Source organism: Staurois parvus, unplaced genomic scaffold (genome assembly GCF_062004578.1).
Source record: "Staurois parvus isolate SC_StPar_1 unplaced genomic scaffold, SC_StPar_1.0 ptg000172l, whole genome shotgun sequence".
Classification (NCBI taxonomy): Eukaryota; Metazoa; Chordata; class Amphibia; order Anura; family Ranidae; genus Staurois; species Staurois parvus.
In genome coordinates, this window is record NW_028317968.1 from 10,694,758 (window position 1) to 10,712,500 (window position 17,743).

General features: G+C 40.0%; 1 protein-coding gene across 2 annotated transcripts in view; it reads right to left on the bottom strand.

The window, feature by feature from the left end:
• Positions 1 to 614: 614 nt before the first annotated feature.
• Positions 615 to 17,743, bottom strand: part of CLTC (clathrin heavy chain) — a 108,086-nt gene continuing 90,957 nt past the window's right edge. Inside the window, exons 30-33 of one of the 2 annotated variants that reach the window (XM_089676662.1) lie at positions 17,192 to 17,413; positions 11,808 to 11,828; positions 4,027 to 4,102; positions 615 to 1,855 (exon numbers count right to left, since the gene is read on the bottom strand). In XM_089676662.1, coding sequence (XP_089532788.1) covers positions 1,731 to 1,855; positions 4,027 to 4,102; positions 11,808 to 11,828; positions 17,192 to 17,413 — 444 coding nt within the window. In that variant the 3' untranslated portion in view covers positions 615 to 1,730. The remainder of the gene's footprint in view (positions 1,856 to 4,026; positions 4,103 to 11,807; positions 11,829 to 17,191; positions 17,414 to 17,743) is intronic. The other variant, XM_089676664.1, reaches the window with a different exon arrangement.

The window sequence follows — 17,743 nt, forward strand, 5'->3', positions numbered from 1 at the left end:
AGGAGGTGCCGAGGGGAGAAGTTTGAGGAGGCACAGTCAGTACAGGAATCACAGCTTGCAGTCAGCATTCTGCTATGGGATATAAAGTATTTAAATCAGAAAGTAAACCAAAGGAATGGACAGAGGAGAATCTGGTAATACAGGAGGTTTTGAGTAGAGAAAGCATTTACAACCTGAAAGATTTTTCAAATAAATTGAAGTCAGAAGCACAAAAAATATTTATCATTTATATTGCTATTACAATAATGAAGTTATTAAATGAAAGTACTGGGACTATAAATCTCCTTTAAAATAATATATGTATTATTTCCTTATGACAAAGTTATTGCCAAATAAACAGGTACACAGTGGAAAGAATAAACTGCTATGCTCCACAGGGGGTGTACAAGTGTGAGAGCTGAAGTAAAGTGCTTTTACGGTTTGGAATATGTAAAGATTTTAGTGTGCATAGTCTGGGCACAGGTTTGCTTTAAATATAGGCAGCAGAATGAAATACATCCTCTAGGTAACCAAATAGTCTGTCACATATATACTAACATTTGACACTGAAATAAGAGAACTATTTCGGGAGTGAAAAAAATATACAGTTAAAATAAAATACATCACCACTGATATTGTATAATATGTCCACAGTTCAGTATTTTTATTTCATGTTTTATTTTATTTTTTTTTTTTTTTAAATCTGTCATCTCAAATTGCACAAACAAAACCGAACAGCATTTCATGTTTTTTATGTTGTTGCTTAAATTCTCTCCTCTGTACACTCAAAACAGTGACCTAAGAACACCACAATATCCAACATACATAAACCTCAGGGAATAGGAGAAGGGTAGTACACAGACTGGAATTCATGGTGCCTTCTTCGTTCCTGAATGAAATGGTCCCACAAAAAAAAGCACAGGATACAGCACAACATAGGGCCATCTGTTCATCATGGAGTGAGCTACACACACTAGCAGTATCTATATGCGCAAATGAATATTCCCTTACGCAACTTTTTTCCGTTTATGCAACGTTGTTTTGTATGTTGCTAAAATTAATAGTTTTATGAGCTGCACAACAAAACTGGTATAGAACATAGAGATTAGTGTTCTTTTGTCATCGGCAGTCTTGCATGTGGAAATAGAAATTTTTTTTTCTTCAGAATATACAAGTAGATATATGTATTTAGATAAGACAGTACATAAGCTGCTTACATACATCAATTTTGAGAGATTCAATATTAAGTTTTCTAACACTACAGAGTGCAAATCAGAGATTCTTCACATAGACTGTTAGCTTTGTTAACCCCTTTGCTGCCAGTGTTTCTACACGATATATTTTAGAATGTATTGCAGGTCCTGTGAGGGGTTCAGAGGATTGCGTTAACCTCTGCAATAGCCAAGGCTTCCAAACCTATCCTAGACTTACACATCCCCAGTTACTGGAGAGGTTACAAGCAGCCCTCCGTAAAAGAAAGGAAAAACCACAAACACAAAAATAAAAAAATAGAAAGCCCACTTAAAGCATTGAAGTACTATGCCCATCAAAATAATCATCAATTTTGGGGAATATGGAATGTGAACAAAAGAATTTAAAGTGGTGTGATCCATATGCTGTAGAAAATAAAACTGTCCTTCATGAAACAAAGGGATTTTGGAGCTCTTCCCTGCTATGGGTCAAGAAGGGGAAGGAGGACGGTGGAAATTCTGTAAGAAAATAGCCCAGGTTCAGAGGTTGCAGCTCTTGTTTTACATGCCATATCCAAATCCAGGTTGGGGCTGCCCATATGCAGGTGCAGTATAGCCGTAACCAAATGCCGCTTGAGGAGGTACTGGGACACTGGGTCCTGCAGTCAGCATTAGCTGGGGCTGACCTGTAAGAACAAAAAGAGGTTATACAAGGTCTCTAATATTTCAAAATATTTCCTGAAAAAATATTGTGTTGGTAAAGAATTTACTTTCAGTTGTGTTCAAAGACAACTATAGCACTTTTGCTAAATTTTGAGGAAAAAATAGTAATGTCATTTTCCTCACTTTGGAGGGATTTCCACTCACTTCCTGTTTAGCTATAGACAGAGGTGGTATAAACTTCCCCAATGTCAAAAAAAAAAAAAAAAAAGTTTTGTCTTTAGTTCTATGTTTAGGATGTTTTTTTTAATCAGCACAAGGTACAGCACTTACACTGAATGAGAAGTGTTCCTTGTGCTGGTGACTGCTCTGTTTGGTGAAATGTTTATTCCTCTGCCCCCAACCCACTCACCCCTTTTCCTAATACCCCTGCAGCTATGGTGCTGTGGGGGTTAATACAAGCTGCTGAACCTGTCAGTGTCACTCAAGTGCCAAATATGCCCGCCCTTTCCGCTTCCTGTACCCAAAATGAAAAGCAATAGTGCAGCTTTTATAAATGTAGCAGGGGTGCAGAAAATGTGAGCATGGTTAGCATTTTTTGGAGTGCGCCTGTGACAGGTCAAGTGACTTTTATTAACCCCCACAAAGCCAGAGGATCACCCCCCCCCCCCCTTTTTCATCTTAAATAAGGACATGTGCATCTGGTGCATTTTTGATTCATTTTTATCACATTCCAGTACAGTACAGTTCAGAGAAAATGCTGCATGTTCTATCATGTTTTTTTTTTTGTTTGGAACTGGAATGCACTGGAACTGCAGAAAAAAAAAAATGCACTGAACTGCATGTGGTGTGAACCGGCCCTTTATGATTTTTAAAAAAAATAAAAATTTATAATAATTTTTTTTTTTTTTTTTTTACTAGGAGCCTGCAAAGCATTGCACCCATGATCAGCAGATAACAGGTGCAATGCAAGGCTCCTACAGATTGCTCTAGGTAGTTCATTGATGCTTCCTGACACTCATCAGTGCCCTGGTAGTTCATAGAAAACTACAAGCTGACAGCTGCAAAGGCTGTCGGTACATGTAGTTCTCTCATTCACAGAACTCTAAATGAATGACGCAGTCGGGTGGGTGAAGCCCTGCACAACCACATTTTATTAAATGTGACAGCATCCCTGGCTCGCTGTCAAAACAAGGGAATCAAGGCTGTCTGGGGGCTGCGGCAACAGTAAATATATTACACCCTGAATATGGGTGTAACATGTTACAAAATGAGAATTTATCATGTAAACCAGGGCTTAAAATTTCAAGTTCTGAGCTACTAGCCAGGCCTTAAGAGTTACTCGCCACCAGTTGCCCCACCCAACCCTTACCCTGCCTCGCCCCTAATCACGCCCTCTTAAATTATTTCATGAAATGACACTGTTAAATGTTACCCACATTACATCAGGGTCCCCAGAGTCCCCTCACATTACATCAGTGTCCCCAGAGTCCCCCCACATTACATCAGGGCCTCCAATGTCCCCCTAAACACTCCATCATACTTAGACCATGTACCGCATACAACCATAACCCCCCCATAATCTTTTCACTCACAAAACCATAACTCTACCAAGCATATCCTACCTACTATCCAACCTAGCAGTACCTCAAATGCCCCATACTCTACCACTCATAACCACATAATCCTGAACCTGACCAAACCACCCATACATGTAGCTTAACATACAGACACACGTACACAGACACGCACAGAGACACACGTACACACACACGTATACACACAGACACATGTACAGACACAGAAATACACACACGTACACAGACACATGTACATAAGTACACAGACATGTACACACACACACCCCTATAAAAAGTTTCAGTAGTTTGTTACCTTCACTCACAGAGCCGGGTACTGCACTCTAGGGGGAGGCAGAGAGCACAGCACACACACCTTCCTTTGCTTTCACTTTGCTCAACTATTGAGCAGCCTGACGGCTCCCAGTGCGAGAGACGGATCCAACCCTGAGTTCCGAGCCTGCCCAGCAAGACTGCCCTGGAGACACACTCTCCCCCACCATAATTTCCACTCACCAATGCGAGCTGGTGAGTGGAAATTTCAAGGCCTGATGTAAACCCTATTGGCACAAACTGATTTCAGTCAATGCTAGACACAAAAAAATAATTTCAAGAATTACCATAAACAATTGGCTGTGTCTCTGTTGCTTGCTCCTCTTCTTTTCTGAGAGATTCAGAGGCATCCAGCTTGTCAACCTTGAAAAACCATTAGAATAGTTAGATCCCCATAGTTACCAAGCTTTACTATGACTCCTATATGAATGACCAGTAAAATGTGGAAAAGCCTTAAAATTCCTCTCTCATGGAGGCTACATAACTATTACAATATGCTGCCATACAAGGCAGCAATTGCCAGTACTTAGAAACAGCAAATATTAAATATGTTCATGTACAACATTTGGGAAACTTACCAATGCCGTGTGATATACGAACAGGTATAAAATAAAGTACCACCAAGATAAAAATAGTAGGGGGTCCTTTAACATTGCTTTAGGTCCTTAAGGTTTCGGATATACAAGGCTATTGTATAAGTGCATCACTGGCAAGATTCTTAAATATCAATATATGTATAACTGAAGACCAGCGGCTGAAACTTGTTTTTCATCTGTGGTTCTGTTCTCTAAACCAAGTTATCTAATGGCAAGATCTATCCATATACATTTTCATACATCTGCTCCTTAGAAAGGAAAATCAGAAAACTGAACTGACATGCAAGCAGTTCTCATACACTGTACAATCTGGTTAATAGTTTCAGTCACAACAAAACAATTACAAATGTTAAGATTATTTTATGGACAAACATGATCCTATCAACAAAAAGGAAATTGGCAAATAGCAAAAATTTCACCCTGACCTCAGTCCAAAGCCAAATTCTTCATTCTGTCTGATCATGCCTGTGTGCTCCACTGCGATGCTCGATATTAACCTAACTCAGCAGAATGCCCCAGAGAAGAATTCACTCTAACAGTTTGTACACTGAGCCTCGTTCTGAGAGGTTTGCAAGAATGAGGCAGGTAAAAGGTATCACGATTTAAAGTTCTCTTCATTTTCAGTTGACCAATGTCCACTTTGTCTCCAAAACGTGATGAGAAAGAATTCTGGAAGACGCCACCTAAACAATTTGTGTGCGTGTTCCTACACACCTTATGCAGGCAAAGCATTCTACCAAACTGCTGACATGTTATTGAGGTTAATAAATCATAAGAAATTATCCAACAGCCTATACCACTTGATCCAGCATGGACAAAAGAGGACCGTAAGGACATAAGCACAAGATTATGCTGCAGAAATTCATGAACAAACACATGACATGCTCAAATGCATGACAAGCACATTGTCTCAGAAAACACTATGGAACAAGAGGTTTCCATTAGTTTGAAGGTTATATAGAAAAGCCTAAAAAGATCTTCCATGCACACAAAAGCCATGTCTTAAAAAAAAAAAAAAAAAAAATCCAACACAAGTATTTCCATTATCATACACAACATTTTCTTGGCACAGTGCACACTACGTTAAGGTGGTTTTTAGCAATTAAACCTAGGAAATAAGCCTGGTCTTATACCAAGCTGTTGCCAATAATTTCCTCTGTCACCAGGCACCTATGTTCTGGCAATCCAGCACCTGGGGCCCCTTCAAAACATAAGTCTGTGTTCTGCACAGTATAAGCAAATTGCACATTGTGAGGGATAGCTAACATTTTACATTTTTTACGTAAACAGGTTTTGTTTAAAGTCAAATGAGAGCATCTAGATTAAAGAGTACGACTGCATGAAGTACAATATTATATAAAATGCATAGGTTTATTTACAGACAAATGATATTCTACTCTTTCATGTGAAGGATAGATATTGTTAGAGTAAAAGCATCTGTGGGTTTTCCCAAAATTCCCCATTCCTTTAACCTCTGAATAGTACATAACAGCGCAGCTGTTGGGGGACCTCTCCACAAAAACTGCTGGCCCCTCAATACCCTTTCATCCTATTTGCAGGATGGGCTGGACATCTTAATTGTGTGCCTCCTAGCAATTGCTCCGGGATGCTCACACTGCTTGGTGTGTTCTCCTTCTCTGGTTCAGATCAGCAAAATATATTTTCCTTCTTATCCACTGAGGGCACAGGAAGTTATCACCTTTGAGATGCTTAAAGCAGTTTGAAGAGCCACTTGAAACTGGCATTAGCTGAGGCCTCAATGACCACCTGGTAGAACTTAGAGAATACGTAAACAAAAGACCAGGAGGAAGCCTTGAAAATCTGTTTGATAACAAAAAGTCCAAGAAGCACTCACAGAGTGCCCTGCCAGGAAAAGCTTGGATAAAATGGACAAGAAGCTGGAGTACTGTTCCAGGGTACATCTGGCATGACCAAGAGAACCAACCTTCCTAAAAGAAGCAATAGCTGTAAGATAAGACTTTCACAGCCTGCACCACATCGAGACAATGGAAGGAAATATCTTTTGGGTGAACTGGAGCTGTACAGAGGGACTGGTCCTGAATGGAAGAAGCTACCTTAGGCACGAAAGAGGTCCTAGCCCTCAACACCATCTTGTCCTTATGCAAAAAAGGAAGGATTCCTTACAGGACTGGGTTCAGAAACACTGCTACAGTGATGATCGAAACAAGTTTTACCACTGTGTAGTCAAGAGTAGATAATGAAGAGTTCAAATGACAGTTTCAGAAATGTGGACAGAATCAGATTCCAATTCCACATACCGGTAGTTACAGGGAAACGAACAGGGAAAACTACAGAAGTGACTACTTTTACCAAAGAATGAGAAGACTATGGTATTTGAACAAAACGGAAGAGGTGGTACATGCAGCCAAAGCAGGTCCTGACCCAGTTACAGAAAAACTCCCAGGGTGGGAAGCACAAGACTCACGCTTACTAGGTTGTCATAGCACATTTGCCAGGGCTAGTCCGGAACAAAGAGAATTGCCGAGATGCCCTTCATTTCGATCCCACGAAGCACACAAGAAAAAAGTTTCAAGAGAAAAAAAGGGCAAATATCAGGATGTAATGATCCCAGGGAGCCATCTCCTGCTTCCTCTAGGGAACCTGTGTACCTGAAAACGAACATATCCAGTTTGTTGTTGAATTGGAAGCCAGGTTAATATCCAAAGACCCCTCCAGCAAAACAGATCCTGGAACACCTATTTGCTCATTTCTGCCCTGACACAGAAAGGTTGGAGGTGAAAAACTAGGAAGCGGGCAGGATACTACATCCCACACCCAGGTGTCCGAAATCCAAGCAGTCCAAGTGTCTGGAAAGGTTAACAAATGTTTCCTTACTTTGAATAATGAGGATGTACGTTCATGCTAAGGAAGGTTTGTCTGAGAATGTGAGACTTTTGAGCCCCAGTCCTTGTGGTTGGACTAAGACAAGCTTGGGGGATCTGGAAATGTGGATTGGCTGCTTACTAGACATGTGTTCCCTTTCAAGGCACTTTGACCAGTCCGCCAAGGTTTGGCAAAATTAAATCAAAGCCAAGATGGGGTGAAAAGCAAGGCCTGCCAGAAAAAATACAGCTCAACAGTGCTTCCAACCAATTAATGGTTAGTTACCAAGAGACAGATGCATCCTATGCTGGCTGAATTTTTAAAGTAGGATACTTCCAGATCAACATTGGAGCAGACTTAAACGGGTACAAGACTTTTAAGAGCTTGGGGGGGAGAAAACAGGATATTTCCAAGCCGTGTAGAGGAATACCTGGAACATAAGGTGCATTGGAAAAGTATTTGCAGTCTTTGGGGCACTAAAAGGGCCCAAAACTGGGAACACCACTGGTAGGAAGCAACAGGCGGATCCCCTAGTATCCTCTAGTTTCAGAGTAGTGTGCACCGCATCAATAAGAGCTGAAATGATCTTTCCTAATTTGGCAGTAGACTTCCTTTCAGGTAGGCTAGTCAAGTAAAGACTAAGTGACTAAAGGAATCTAAGTCTCAGCAGCTGACGACATAGACCTCAGGTAAATCAGATACAGAATGTACAGAAGAAATGGCAACAAAAGACGTGAGAGCATGCCTATAACCTCTGCAGTCAGAAAATAACTAGGTGATTTAGGCCACAAAGTCTTGCAGGACTTTAGTGTAAAACCTCAGCTGAAAGGGCAGAGGAACTGATCACACATGATGGAACAAAGAAAGACTGTATAGACACTGAAGCAGTGGACAACAGGTTCACAGCCTGCAGAGATCAACTTTATCAGTAGGTGCGTGGCAATCAGCCTAAGCGCCATTAGAGTGTTAGCTGGGGGCAGTCAGTACAGCAGTTCCTCCTGTCTAGAATAATACATGTTGCCACTGCATGGCCACAAGGCAACTTAAGACTCAGGGTACGAAGAAAGGCCTCAGGTAGTCACAAAACCCAGAGAGCTGGTAGAAGGGTAAGGGTCAGATGGCCAGTAAGGGCCAAAGTCACTGTAGGCGGGCAGCAGGAACAGATTGAAGTTTTGTGCGACTCTTTCAAAGCAGGAGCAGCAGTGGGGGGATGCTTCCTTCATGCCGGTAAAGAACATGTGCGGACACTCTACCCAGCTGATGACATCAGTGATCAGTCACACAGCATTCCCCGCCCAAGGAGTAGAAATATGATAAATGGGGAATTTTAAATACCGCTGGAGTCCTGTGTACTTAAGGAAGCTGATGGGGCTTGGCCTAACAGGCTCACACACATAGTAAGTCTTCATAGAGAGGGAAAGTGCTGCGGTGATACCAGCAGTTTTGGACCTGGACCGCTAACTTTTTACGAGAATGGAATCTGGAATGTACTCTACGTGAAACCCTGTTCCTGAAAGTCACTTCCAGGCTATCACCACAATGTTCAGCCCAACAAGGTCCAGATGTGGCACTCCATAGGACTGGCTGGAGGTGGCTGTGCCACTGCACTGCAATCAAAGACACCAGGCTCTAGCAGATGGGTACAGAATTGAAGCAAAAGATAGAGAAAAAATGGTCTTGGTTGCCAGGGTCCAATCCACCAGAAGGCAGAAGTATAACCGGAAGCTTCCTATGTTCTTCGATGGACAAGAAAGAAATTTAATTTTTAAAATTTAGATTGTTAAATGGTATTTACCCTTTCAAGCGCAATGTGCCGGCTGGCCAATTTTTCCTCCATTCTCGATAATGGACTACTGTGCTGGTTAATATGCTATATTTGTTCAATTGTAAAGTCAATATAGCAAAAATGACAGTTACAATCATTGCATCTAACCACAGCCAGGAATCAACTCTCTCCTCAAAGTGAAGGTTTTGTGCAATGGCTCAGAGTGTGCTGGTTTAATAAGAGGTAGAATACTTGGCGTGTGATAGCCTAGTAATAGTTTGTGATGTTAACTAGAGGAGCAAGCATACTCCGAAGGAGGAAAAGTACACATCTACTTAAATCACCATCTCCTTCCTTTCCTGAGAATCATGGAATATTTCAGTGTTATCCATCTAACTAGATCACCAATAGGTTAAGTAGGGACACACTGTAAAAGGCTTTTCCACAGAAGCTGCAGTAAGCTGCAGAACTAAGAGGGCGCCTAGTGAAACATGCACTTAATGCTGTTTGTGTTACGTGTAAAAATGTGTACATGAGAAAAAAAAAAAAACGGCAACAAAACTAAAGCAAGAAGTGAATTCTGTCCATGGAGTTTGCCATACATGTTTTGGATATCAAAAGCCTACAGCAATGCTTGTTCCAAGCTGCAAAAACATGGTGATGCATTAACAAAAGCGGTCAGACATGCTCATCAGGGCAATACAAATACAGTTAAATTACCTGTATTGTTTCACACAAACACACTCTCATATTTGGAGGACCAGACACAGAAGGACATTTTCCTGATGCCTATAACCATGTATTCTATCATCTTAATATTCATCCCTTTTCAGAACACTACAAATTTGTAAGGTTGTAGATTTTTCTAATGGGAGAATTCCAGAAAACTATAGGTTTTATCAAAAATGAACCAAAATGTAGGTGAAAAAAAAAAAAATCCTCACTACATAGGATTTCCAAGTAGTGAAGCTGTGCACTCTAAAAAGGTAAAAGGTAAGAGGGTAACAGCTTGCTATATATTGAATTCTGAGCTTATAAAAAGCAAAAATGATCAAATGTCGCTGACTAGAAGTATTGGGATATTTTGCGTGGGATCTTTGAGACTTGCCAGCTACTTAAAAGTTGCTGGCAATTTTAGCCAATTAATATTTGTAGTTTTAGACTGACCTGAACATGCATTAGTGGCATAGGTGAGTAGTGTCCAAATACTGGATTCTTGTTGTACAATAATTTGACTGGAATCTCCTTAAAGCTTACCTACAGTGAAAACACAACCACTTCTTCGAACCCTACCCCTGCGCCAACATAAAACAAACAGCCCTAGGTTAGGGCAATTGATCACATGATGTCAAAATAGGTAACCTGAGAGTGACACCAAGGAGAAGTGTCTAATTGATAGCTCTGCCTAAACTCTAATTATTTTCTTTAGTCAAGACCTCATGTATAACTTGAATAGCCATCTTGTGACCTGGGAGCTGCATTTTTTAAATGATTTACCTTAAAAGGTGTGTGTGTGTGTGGGGGGGGGGGGGGGTCAGGACAGGGAAAGAGGGTTGTATTTTCACAATAAGTTTGCTTTAACCTGAGACTTCACGTACTCAACAGTGAACAGAATATCTCAAGTTGACATTTGACCTCTGACACTTGACACTAATAAAAAGATTATTTCTCAATAACAGCAGGAAAAAATCACTTCTGTGACTACTTTTGCCTACTGTCAGCAAATAATAAATCATCAGGAACTGGATCACAGTTCAATGTTAGTGGCAAAATTGGCATTTCTGAAGGATGTGTATGATTAAATGCAATTCCAAATGATAGCATTAAAGCAGAACAGATAAGCTGTGGGGATGCTTAACATATTACCACTTGGGATGTACTATCCATAGATTTAGCCATGAGAAAGCTAGGCGTAAACAGGAGCTACACGTTTGCACAATGGGTGCTCAGTATTTTTTATTTATGAATATGAGCTTATAGTTCAAAAGAACGCAATGGATGGAAATAGAGTGGAAAAACAAGAGGAAAGGGCAAAGACTGCTGAACTTGCACCTCTGGGAATCACAAAATTTGCATAACCCAACTGATTAGATTTAACTCTATTGCATCCACCCAAAACCTAAATGTTTACTTTGTCTTGAATGGAAATCTTGGTAATACCCTCTGTCTTCTCCACTTTGATTATATTGCTATATGCTGATAAATTCTTTTCACATTTTCATGTTATTAGCAGCCAACTATCATTTTTAATTGATAAAATTTAAATATGGCATTCTTCTAAACCATTGGAGCTTTCTGTACATAATCACCAGAACTCCCCAGAAAAGCCATTTCCTGGTCATGTCATGGGATCTGCTTTTTCTTTTATTAAAATGCTAAGATTTATCATTTAATTTCAGCAAGCAGATCCTCACACTCAAGAAGTAGGGAGTGACCAAAATACATGCGTTCATTTCAACACAAACAGCAGGCAAAAATCTGCAGTACATGGATCAACAGACCAGGAAAGGATTTTTTTCTTCAAAAGTGGATTTACCCTTAAAAGGCAAGCACATATATATTTTCTGCATTTAAAGTCCTTCAGTTGTCTAAAATGAATGGCCAGCTTTACATTAGTAACTGTGAGCCAATGCCTTTTCCTGAGTATAGATTAGCCAATTAGTAGTAACACACTAAGAGACCTAGTGCTAACTAATTTAGTTCATTAAGTTTAACGCCAGCAGAGGCTTTAAGAATGCAGGTCAGGAAAGAAGGAAAGTAAAAGCGGTAGTAATAATTAAGGAAAGAGAAATGGGAAACGCATGCAGATTCTTTAGACTTAGTCTTCCAGGTTTAAAGATGGAATACAAGAATCAACTTTCACCTTTTCCTTTATTGCATCAACCTGCAAAGGAATTCAGAGGGTGCAGCTTAGAAAATCAAATTTCACATTCAGCATAAAAAGGAAGAATAAGCAAAGAAAACAAAATGCGGCTGTTAGAAAGAAAAATAAAAGGAAAGGGAAAAAAAATATACATGACCACAAAAAAGGAACTGAAAGAATGCGTCTGTGCCTTGGTCATCACACTGCGCATTAAGTATGACAGTGTTCTTCTTTATACTGTTAGTACAGAGAATATATAATACACAAGAAAGTGTGTGATGTGCCTGGAAAAACCATATGCAAACACAATCTCTTAAATTCTGTAGTTTGTAACATGGATTACACATCTTCATTTTTGTGCATTAAACCTTTTACACTGGCTGCCTGCAGCATGCACAATATACTAACTTGTAGATTACACTGTGCCATCTTGCTTGTAGAGGAAAGAATATACCATTCATCACAAAGTACCAAGTATGTCTTTGCATTTATTACCTAAAAAGAACCTGTCAGGACAGAAATAAGGAAGGCTGCCAAAGTTGACTTGCGTACTTCACTGCTAAGTGAGTAGCTGACCTAAACAAGAAGGATCATATTAGATGCAACACTGCCTAATATACACAAGCTTCTTCCAAGCCACTGAATCATAAAATGATGCAATGACACGGATGATATACATTTCTATCTATTTAAAAATGCTAGCAGCATAAGGATTAAAAATAGTCAATGCTGATTGAGTGAAGATCCACTTTAAAGTGGTTCTAAAGGCCGAAAGTTTTTTTGTACATTAAAGCTTCATCCTAGTTTTTTTTTTTTTTTTTAAACAACATTTTATACTTACCTGTTCTGTGCAATAGTTTTGCACAGCATAGCCCCAACCCTCCTCTTCTGGGGTCCCCCTCTGGCACTGTGCGCTCCACCCCTCTGCCGAGTGCCCCACATTGCAAGTCACTTGCTATGGGGACACTTGTGCATGCTTGCTCCTGAGTCCTGCTGTGTGTCCATAAGACACACAGAGCATGGCTCGGCCCCACCCATGCCTCACTGGCTGTGTTTGACAGCAGCAGAAGCTAAGCGAGGGAGGGAGAGAGAGGAGAGAGCCTCTGCTCTTGCACACACTGCTGGATAGAGATCAGGCTTAGGCAAGTATTAGGGGTTGCTGGGGGAAGGGGGTTGGGGAGTAGCACACTGAAGGTTTTTTACATTAATGCAGAGAATACATTAAGCTGAAAAATCTTCAGGCTTTGGAACCACTTTTAATGTGTTCACTGCAGAACATAAAAAAAACCTTCAGTATGGAGCTCCCCCTTATGAATGGAACAAGGCTGCATCATTTTCTGCTTAGAGGGATAGAACAGATGTAAACAAATGATGTAAACAAACGCCATCCATTTACATCTATTCTGTTTTTAGCCAAGAAACATTTTCACATTTATTTTGTTTATCCTTTAGACACCTATGATTGATGTCTGCAGCAACTAAAACAAGTATGTAAACTGAACTGAAGATGGAGGCACAAACTGATGTAGCCTGAATCTGTATTCATTTTTTTTTTTTTCTTACAAAAAAAATGTGACTAAACTTATGATGCCCATTTAAAAAAGGACCCTTCTACTGCTGCTAATCCTCTACTAGCACACAAAGCACAGGCTCTAGATGACTAGAAAGTCAAATGAAAGGTACTTGGAAAAACATTGGCAACTATTTTTTCATAATTGTATTGGTTTTAACAATCCAATACATTGAAAAAAGTAAAATATATAAAAGCAAATGTTGCCAACATCCTATATTTCAGGTTTTATTATTAAAAGTCCTTTCCTTAATTTATTTCTGCAGCTTATTCCCCAACACCTCTGTTCTTTGATACACAGGGCAGCACCTCTATTTTTTGCATTTCCCATATGGGACCATTGTTATTAACCGAATCCCCTCCGCCCTACAGCAGAAATACGGGGCAGCACCGCTGCGCAAAAATCACATACACACAAATATATATAATATATACACACACAAATATACACACAATTTGCATTTCCGGGCAGGACGCATGCGCCATTGGTGGCTATGGAAGTCAATCACTGAGTTTCGCCCAGAGATTGATCGCCAAGTAACACGGACAGGGGAGAGACCTGTGTGTAAACACGGGTCTCTCGCCTGCCAGCCATAACATGCTGCTGTGTATTGTTTTTTGCACAGCAGAGAAACGCACAGCAGCATGTTTCCCTAGTAAAACACACACAGAGCATGATGTAAAAGCATATGTTTTTAAAGCAAAGAGTCAAAAATTTATTTTCAAAACTGTTGGCCTTTTTTGTTTATAGCGCAAAAAATAAAAACCGCACAGGTGATCAAATACCACCAAAAGAGAGCTCTATTTGTGGGAAAAAAGGACACAAATTTCATTTATGTACAGCGTTGCATGACTGCGCAATTGTCAGGTAACTTAAAAGCGCCGTATCGCAACAAAAAAAAAAAAAAATGGCCTGGTCAAGAAGTGGAGTAAATCCTTTGGGGGGCAAGTGGTTAATATAATTGTTGCACATAATCAAAATTTCACCAGCAGATGGTTGTGCAGTTAAAATCATGAAATTAGGACTCAGCATTTCAATAAAATCTGGGAATTTTTTTATTTTTTGGGGAGGATGAGACCCATCACTTTTACATAAAGCATATAGTAGAACCTTCTGTAAGTTACAAAACACACGTACAGAAAACGCTTTACTACCCTAGGGTACCCTCCTGCTACAACACATAAAAATGCTTCATAGTAAGATATGGCTACTCAATGATTTTACTCATGTCAGTCTTTTACAATCATTTCACATCTTAAAGTATTTTAAAATTTGCTTGACATCAGTGTTTTAAGTGATATCAACAGTCAGGAGACTGGTGCTATTGTAGATTTATGTGTGGGGCGGAAAATGATAGAAATGGAAATTACAGTGTTAGAGATGTTGGCAATTTTCACTGAAAAACAGCACTCCTCCATCCTGGAGTGATGCACACTGGCAGAGGCTTTCTTTTCTGGCCAATAGTTTGGCTGAAGGAAACATGTTTGACAGCTTAATCTATTAGTTAAAACTCACTGCAATCAGCATAACTGTCCAAAATAGTATTGCGTACATTAAAGCGGACTTTGAGCTAAACAGAAATTATGCTTTTCCTCCATCTCTCCCCACAACCTCCTGGAACACGTCACAGGTCCCAGGAGGCTGCAGGTCCATTGAGAAAGTGCAGTGCTACTCATGCATGCACAGTGAGAAATTGGCTATGAAGGACCAGGACGTCACAGTCAGCTTCCCACGCCCAAGATGGCAGTACCAGGGGACCTGGAGACTGGCAAAAGATCAGCTCGGGTGGGGACAGTGCTGAATCCCTAGACATGCAAGTGAATGTTTATTACAGTACAGTATTTGTACACCATTAAACTTATATTCTATTATGGCAAACAAGAAAAACAGATTCAATCAAAAAAAAAAAAAAGTGGTAATACTCCGTGTATACGTTCCTACACATTTAAACAGAACTGATATGTATAATTGATTGCTTGGTATGTTTAGCCTTTACTAGCAAAACGAGTGCTTGTATTGTACCTCAATGTCTTAGATACGATTAACCATTTTTTGAGATATTAGTTAGTCTGTATTGTCCCGTAGTGGGCTGGATAAAGTTGGCAATGAATAGCAAAACACTTTCTGTATATTTTTTGCTGAAAGTAATTCTAGTCACAGAAAAAAAAAAAAAAAAAAAAAAAAAAAAAAAGGTGTCATGTCCAGTACGGTGGCCCTTAGGATCCAAGGTACACATCAAATGATCCAGCAACTCCATCAATGACAATCCCAAGTTCTAACTTTTTTGTAATTATCAGAAGTTGCTTAACCTCTTGGTGCAGGTCGCACGCAAATGTGCAGCCTCCTGGCGTCTGGGCCTTGACGCCGAGCAGCCGCACATTTGCGTGCAATTAAGAAAAACATATGTGCTGAGAGTGCACGCCCTGCACACTCTCAGCACACATGTCCGGTACTCACGGAAAGGTCCCGATCCCCCCTTGCGATTGGGACCTTTCTCGATCATGTGACCGCTTGACAGTGAATCAGAGGCGCCGGTGCCAAAGGGTCAAGGGCACCTTCACACTGATGCAGTGCAGTTTTTCCACACTGTGAGTGCAGCGCAATATACGCACAGGTTTCGAGCGGGTTTCCTGCGCTTTGCCATATACTTCTATTGCATCAAGCAGTTTTGGTGCTTTTTTGCATTGCAGAACTTTTGGTGTGTTTTCAGAAAAACGCACCAAAACTACCCAATGCAACAGAAGTCTATGGCAGCGCAGGTAATCCACAGGAAACCCTCAGGCACACTGTGCTGAACCTGCGGTGCAGAAAAACTGCACTGCATCAGTGTAAAAGCACCCTAAGGGCCAGTTCACACCATAAAAATGCACTCTGGATGCATTCTGGATATGTTTATGCTCACAGTTCACACCACATTCTGGTGCAGTTTTAATGCAGTTTGTTATGTTCCAGTACAGTTCTGTGCAAAAAAAAAAAAAATCAGCATTTTCAACTTTTTTTTCTGCACTGGAAACTGACTGCAGTGGTGTGAACTAGGGCCATTGGAATACATGGAAAACACTATGCATGCATTTTTGATGCAGAAACAAAAATGCACTGGACTGCATCTAGTGTGAACTAGTCCTAACTGGGGAAAATAAACTTTATAAAAACATGCCCAAGAAAACCTGAATCATGTTAGGCTAATTTTATAGCAAGTATGAGGTTGACTTGAATGCAAAAGTGCACATCAACACAATATAATATGGGATTGAACACAACCAATTTCCTAATGTAAATAAATCCCAAAGGAGTAACTGCTTAGAGGTGCCTCAAAACAGTTTTTTTTTTTAATTTAGTAGCGTGCAACCCAAATCTTATGGGAAGAGAGAAAAGCAATGGAATAAATGTAAATGTTGCCCAGAGTAACCAATCAGGTTTTAAAGTTTACCTTCTCCAGTTCTTTCCACATACACAAACAGCCTCCTATGGGTTCTCCTTCAACCGTTTTTACATTAATGTAAACCTATTCACATCCTTTGTCTTTATCAGTCAAGCTTGATAGTTAATTTACATACAAATTTTAAATGGAACAATTCTCTAATTTAGATGCTCATGAACATGTTTCTGGTGTCTTATAACTGCCAACATAGTCATATGCCCTTGGAGAGTGGTCTTTGCCTGCTTTTTGTGCCCCTATTTCCCTTAAAAAGGAATTTTATGCTATCCACTGTGTAATTTAATACGGTGGTAAAACCACTTGTGACGATATTTGAAAAAATGGTCTTCATTCCAACAATTCAGCAGCTCTTACTGGGTAGCTTTAGTACCTACCTTGGATAAGTACTCCCTCATGACTTGAATGAAGTAGGGCATGGCAAAGTCCATAATGTTGTGCCTCCACGCTGTTTCCAGGACAACATCTGGCCGCAGCAGGTCATAGCAGGTAAAAAGACAAGCGGCAAAGCATTCTCTCTTCCCTTCAACCAAAAACCATTGCAGAAGTTCTTCTGCCAGTTCTGTGTCTTTGGATTCAGAGGCGTACTGCATAGCATCCTAGAAGAAAAAAATGGCTTGTGAAAGTTAGTGTTGTTGCAGCCTTTAACCTCCCTGGCGGTATGATTATTTCAGATTTTTGGTGCTGAAAGCGGTACCATTTTTTTGCATGGAAATATGTATTTTTTTAATTGTAGGCCTGTAATTTTTAGGAAAAACTCACTGAAATCTGTCCGAACAAGAGTCTAGTAAACATCCCGGGTATGATAAAATTTGAAACACAAAATCATAAATTATAATTTAATAAATAATCATAAAAATATAAAATTTAATTCAATAATATAATCAAACCAAAAACACTGAAATTTGAAATATAGCACCAAGTTCGCA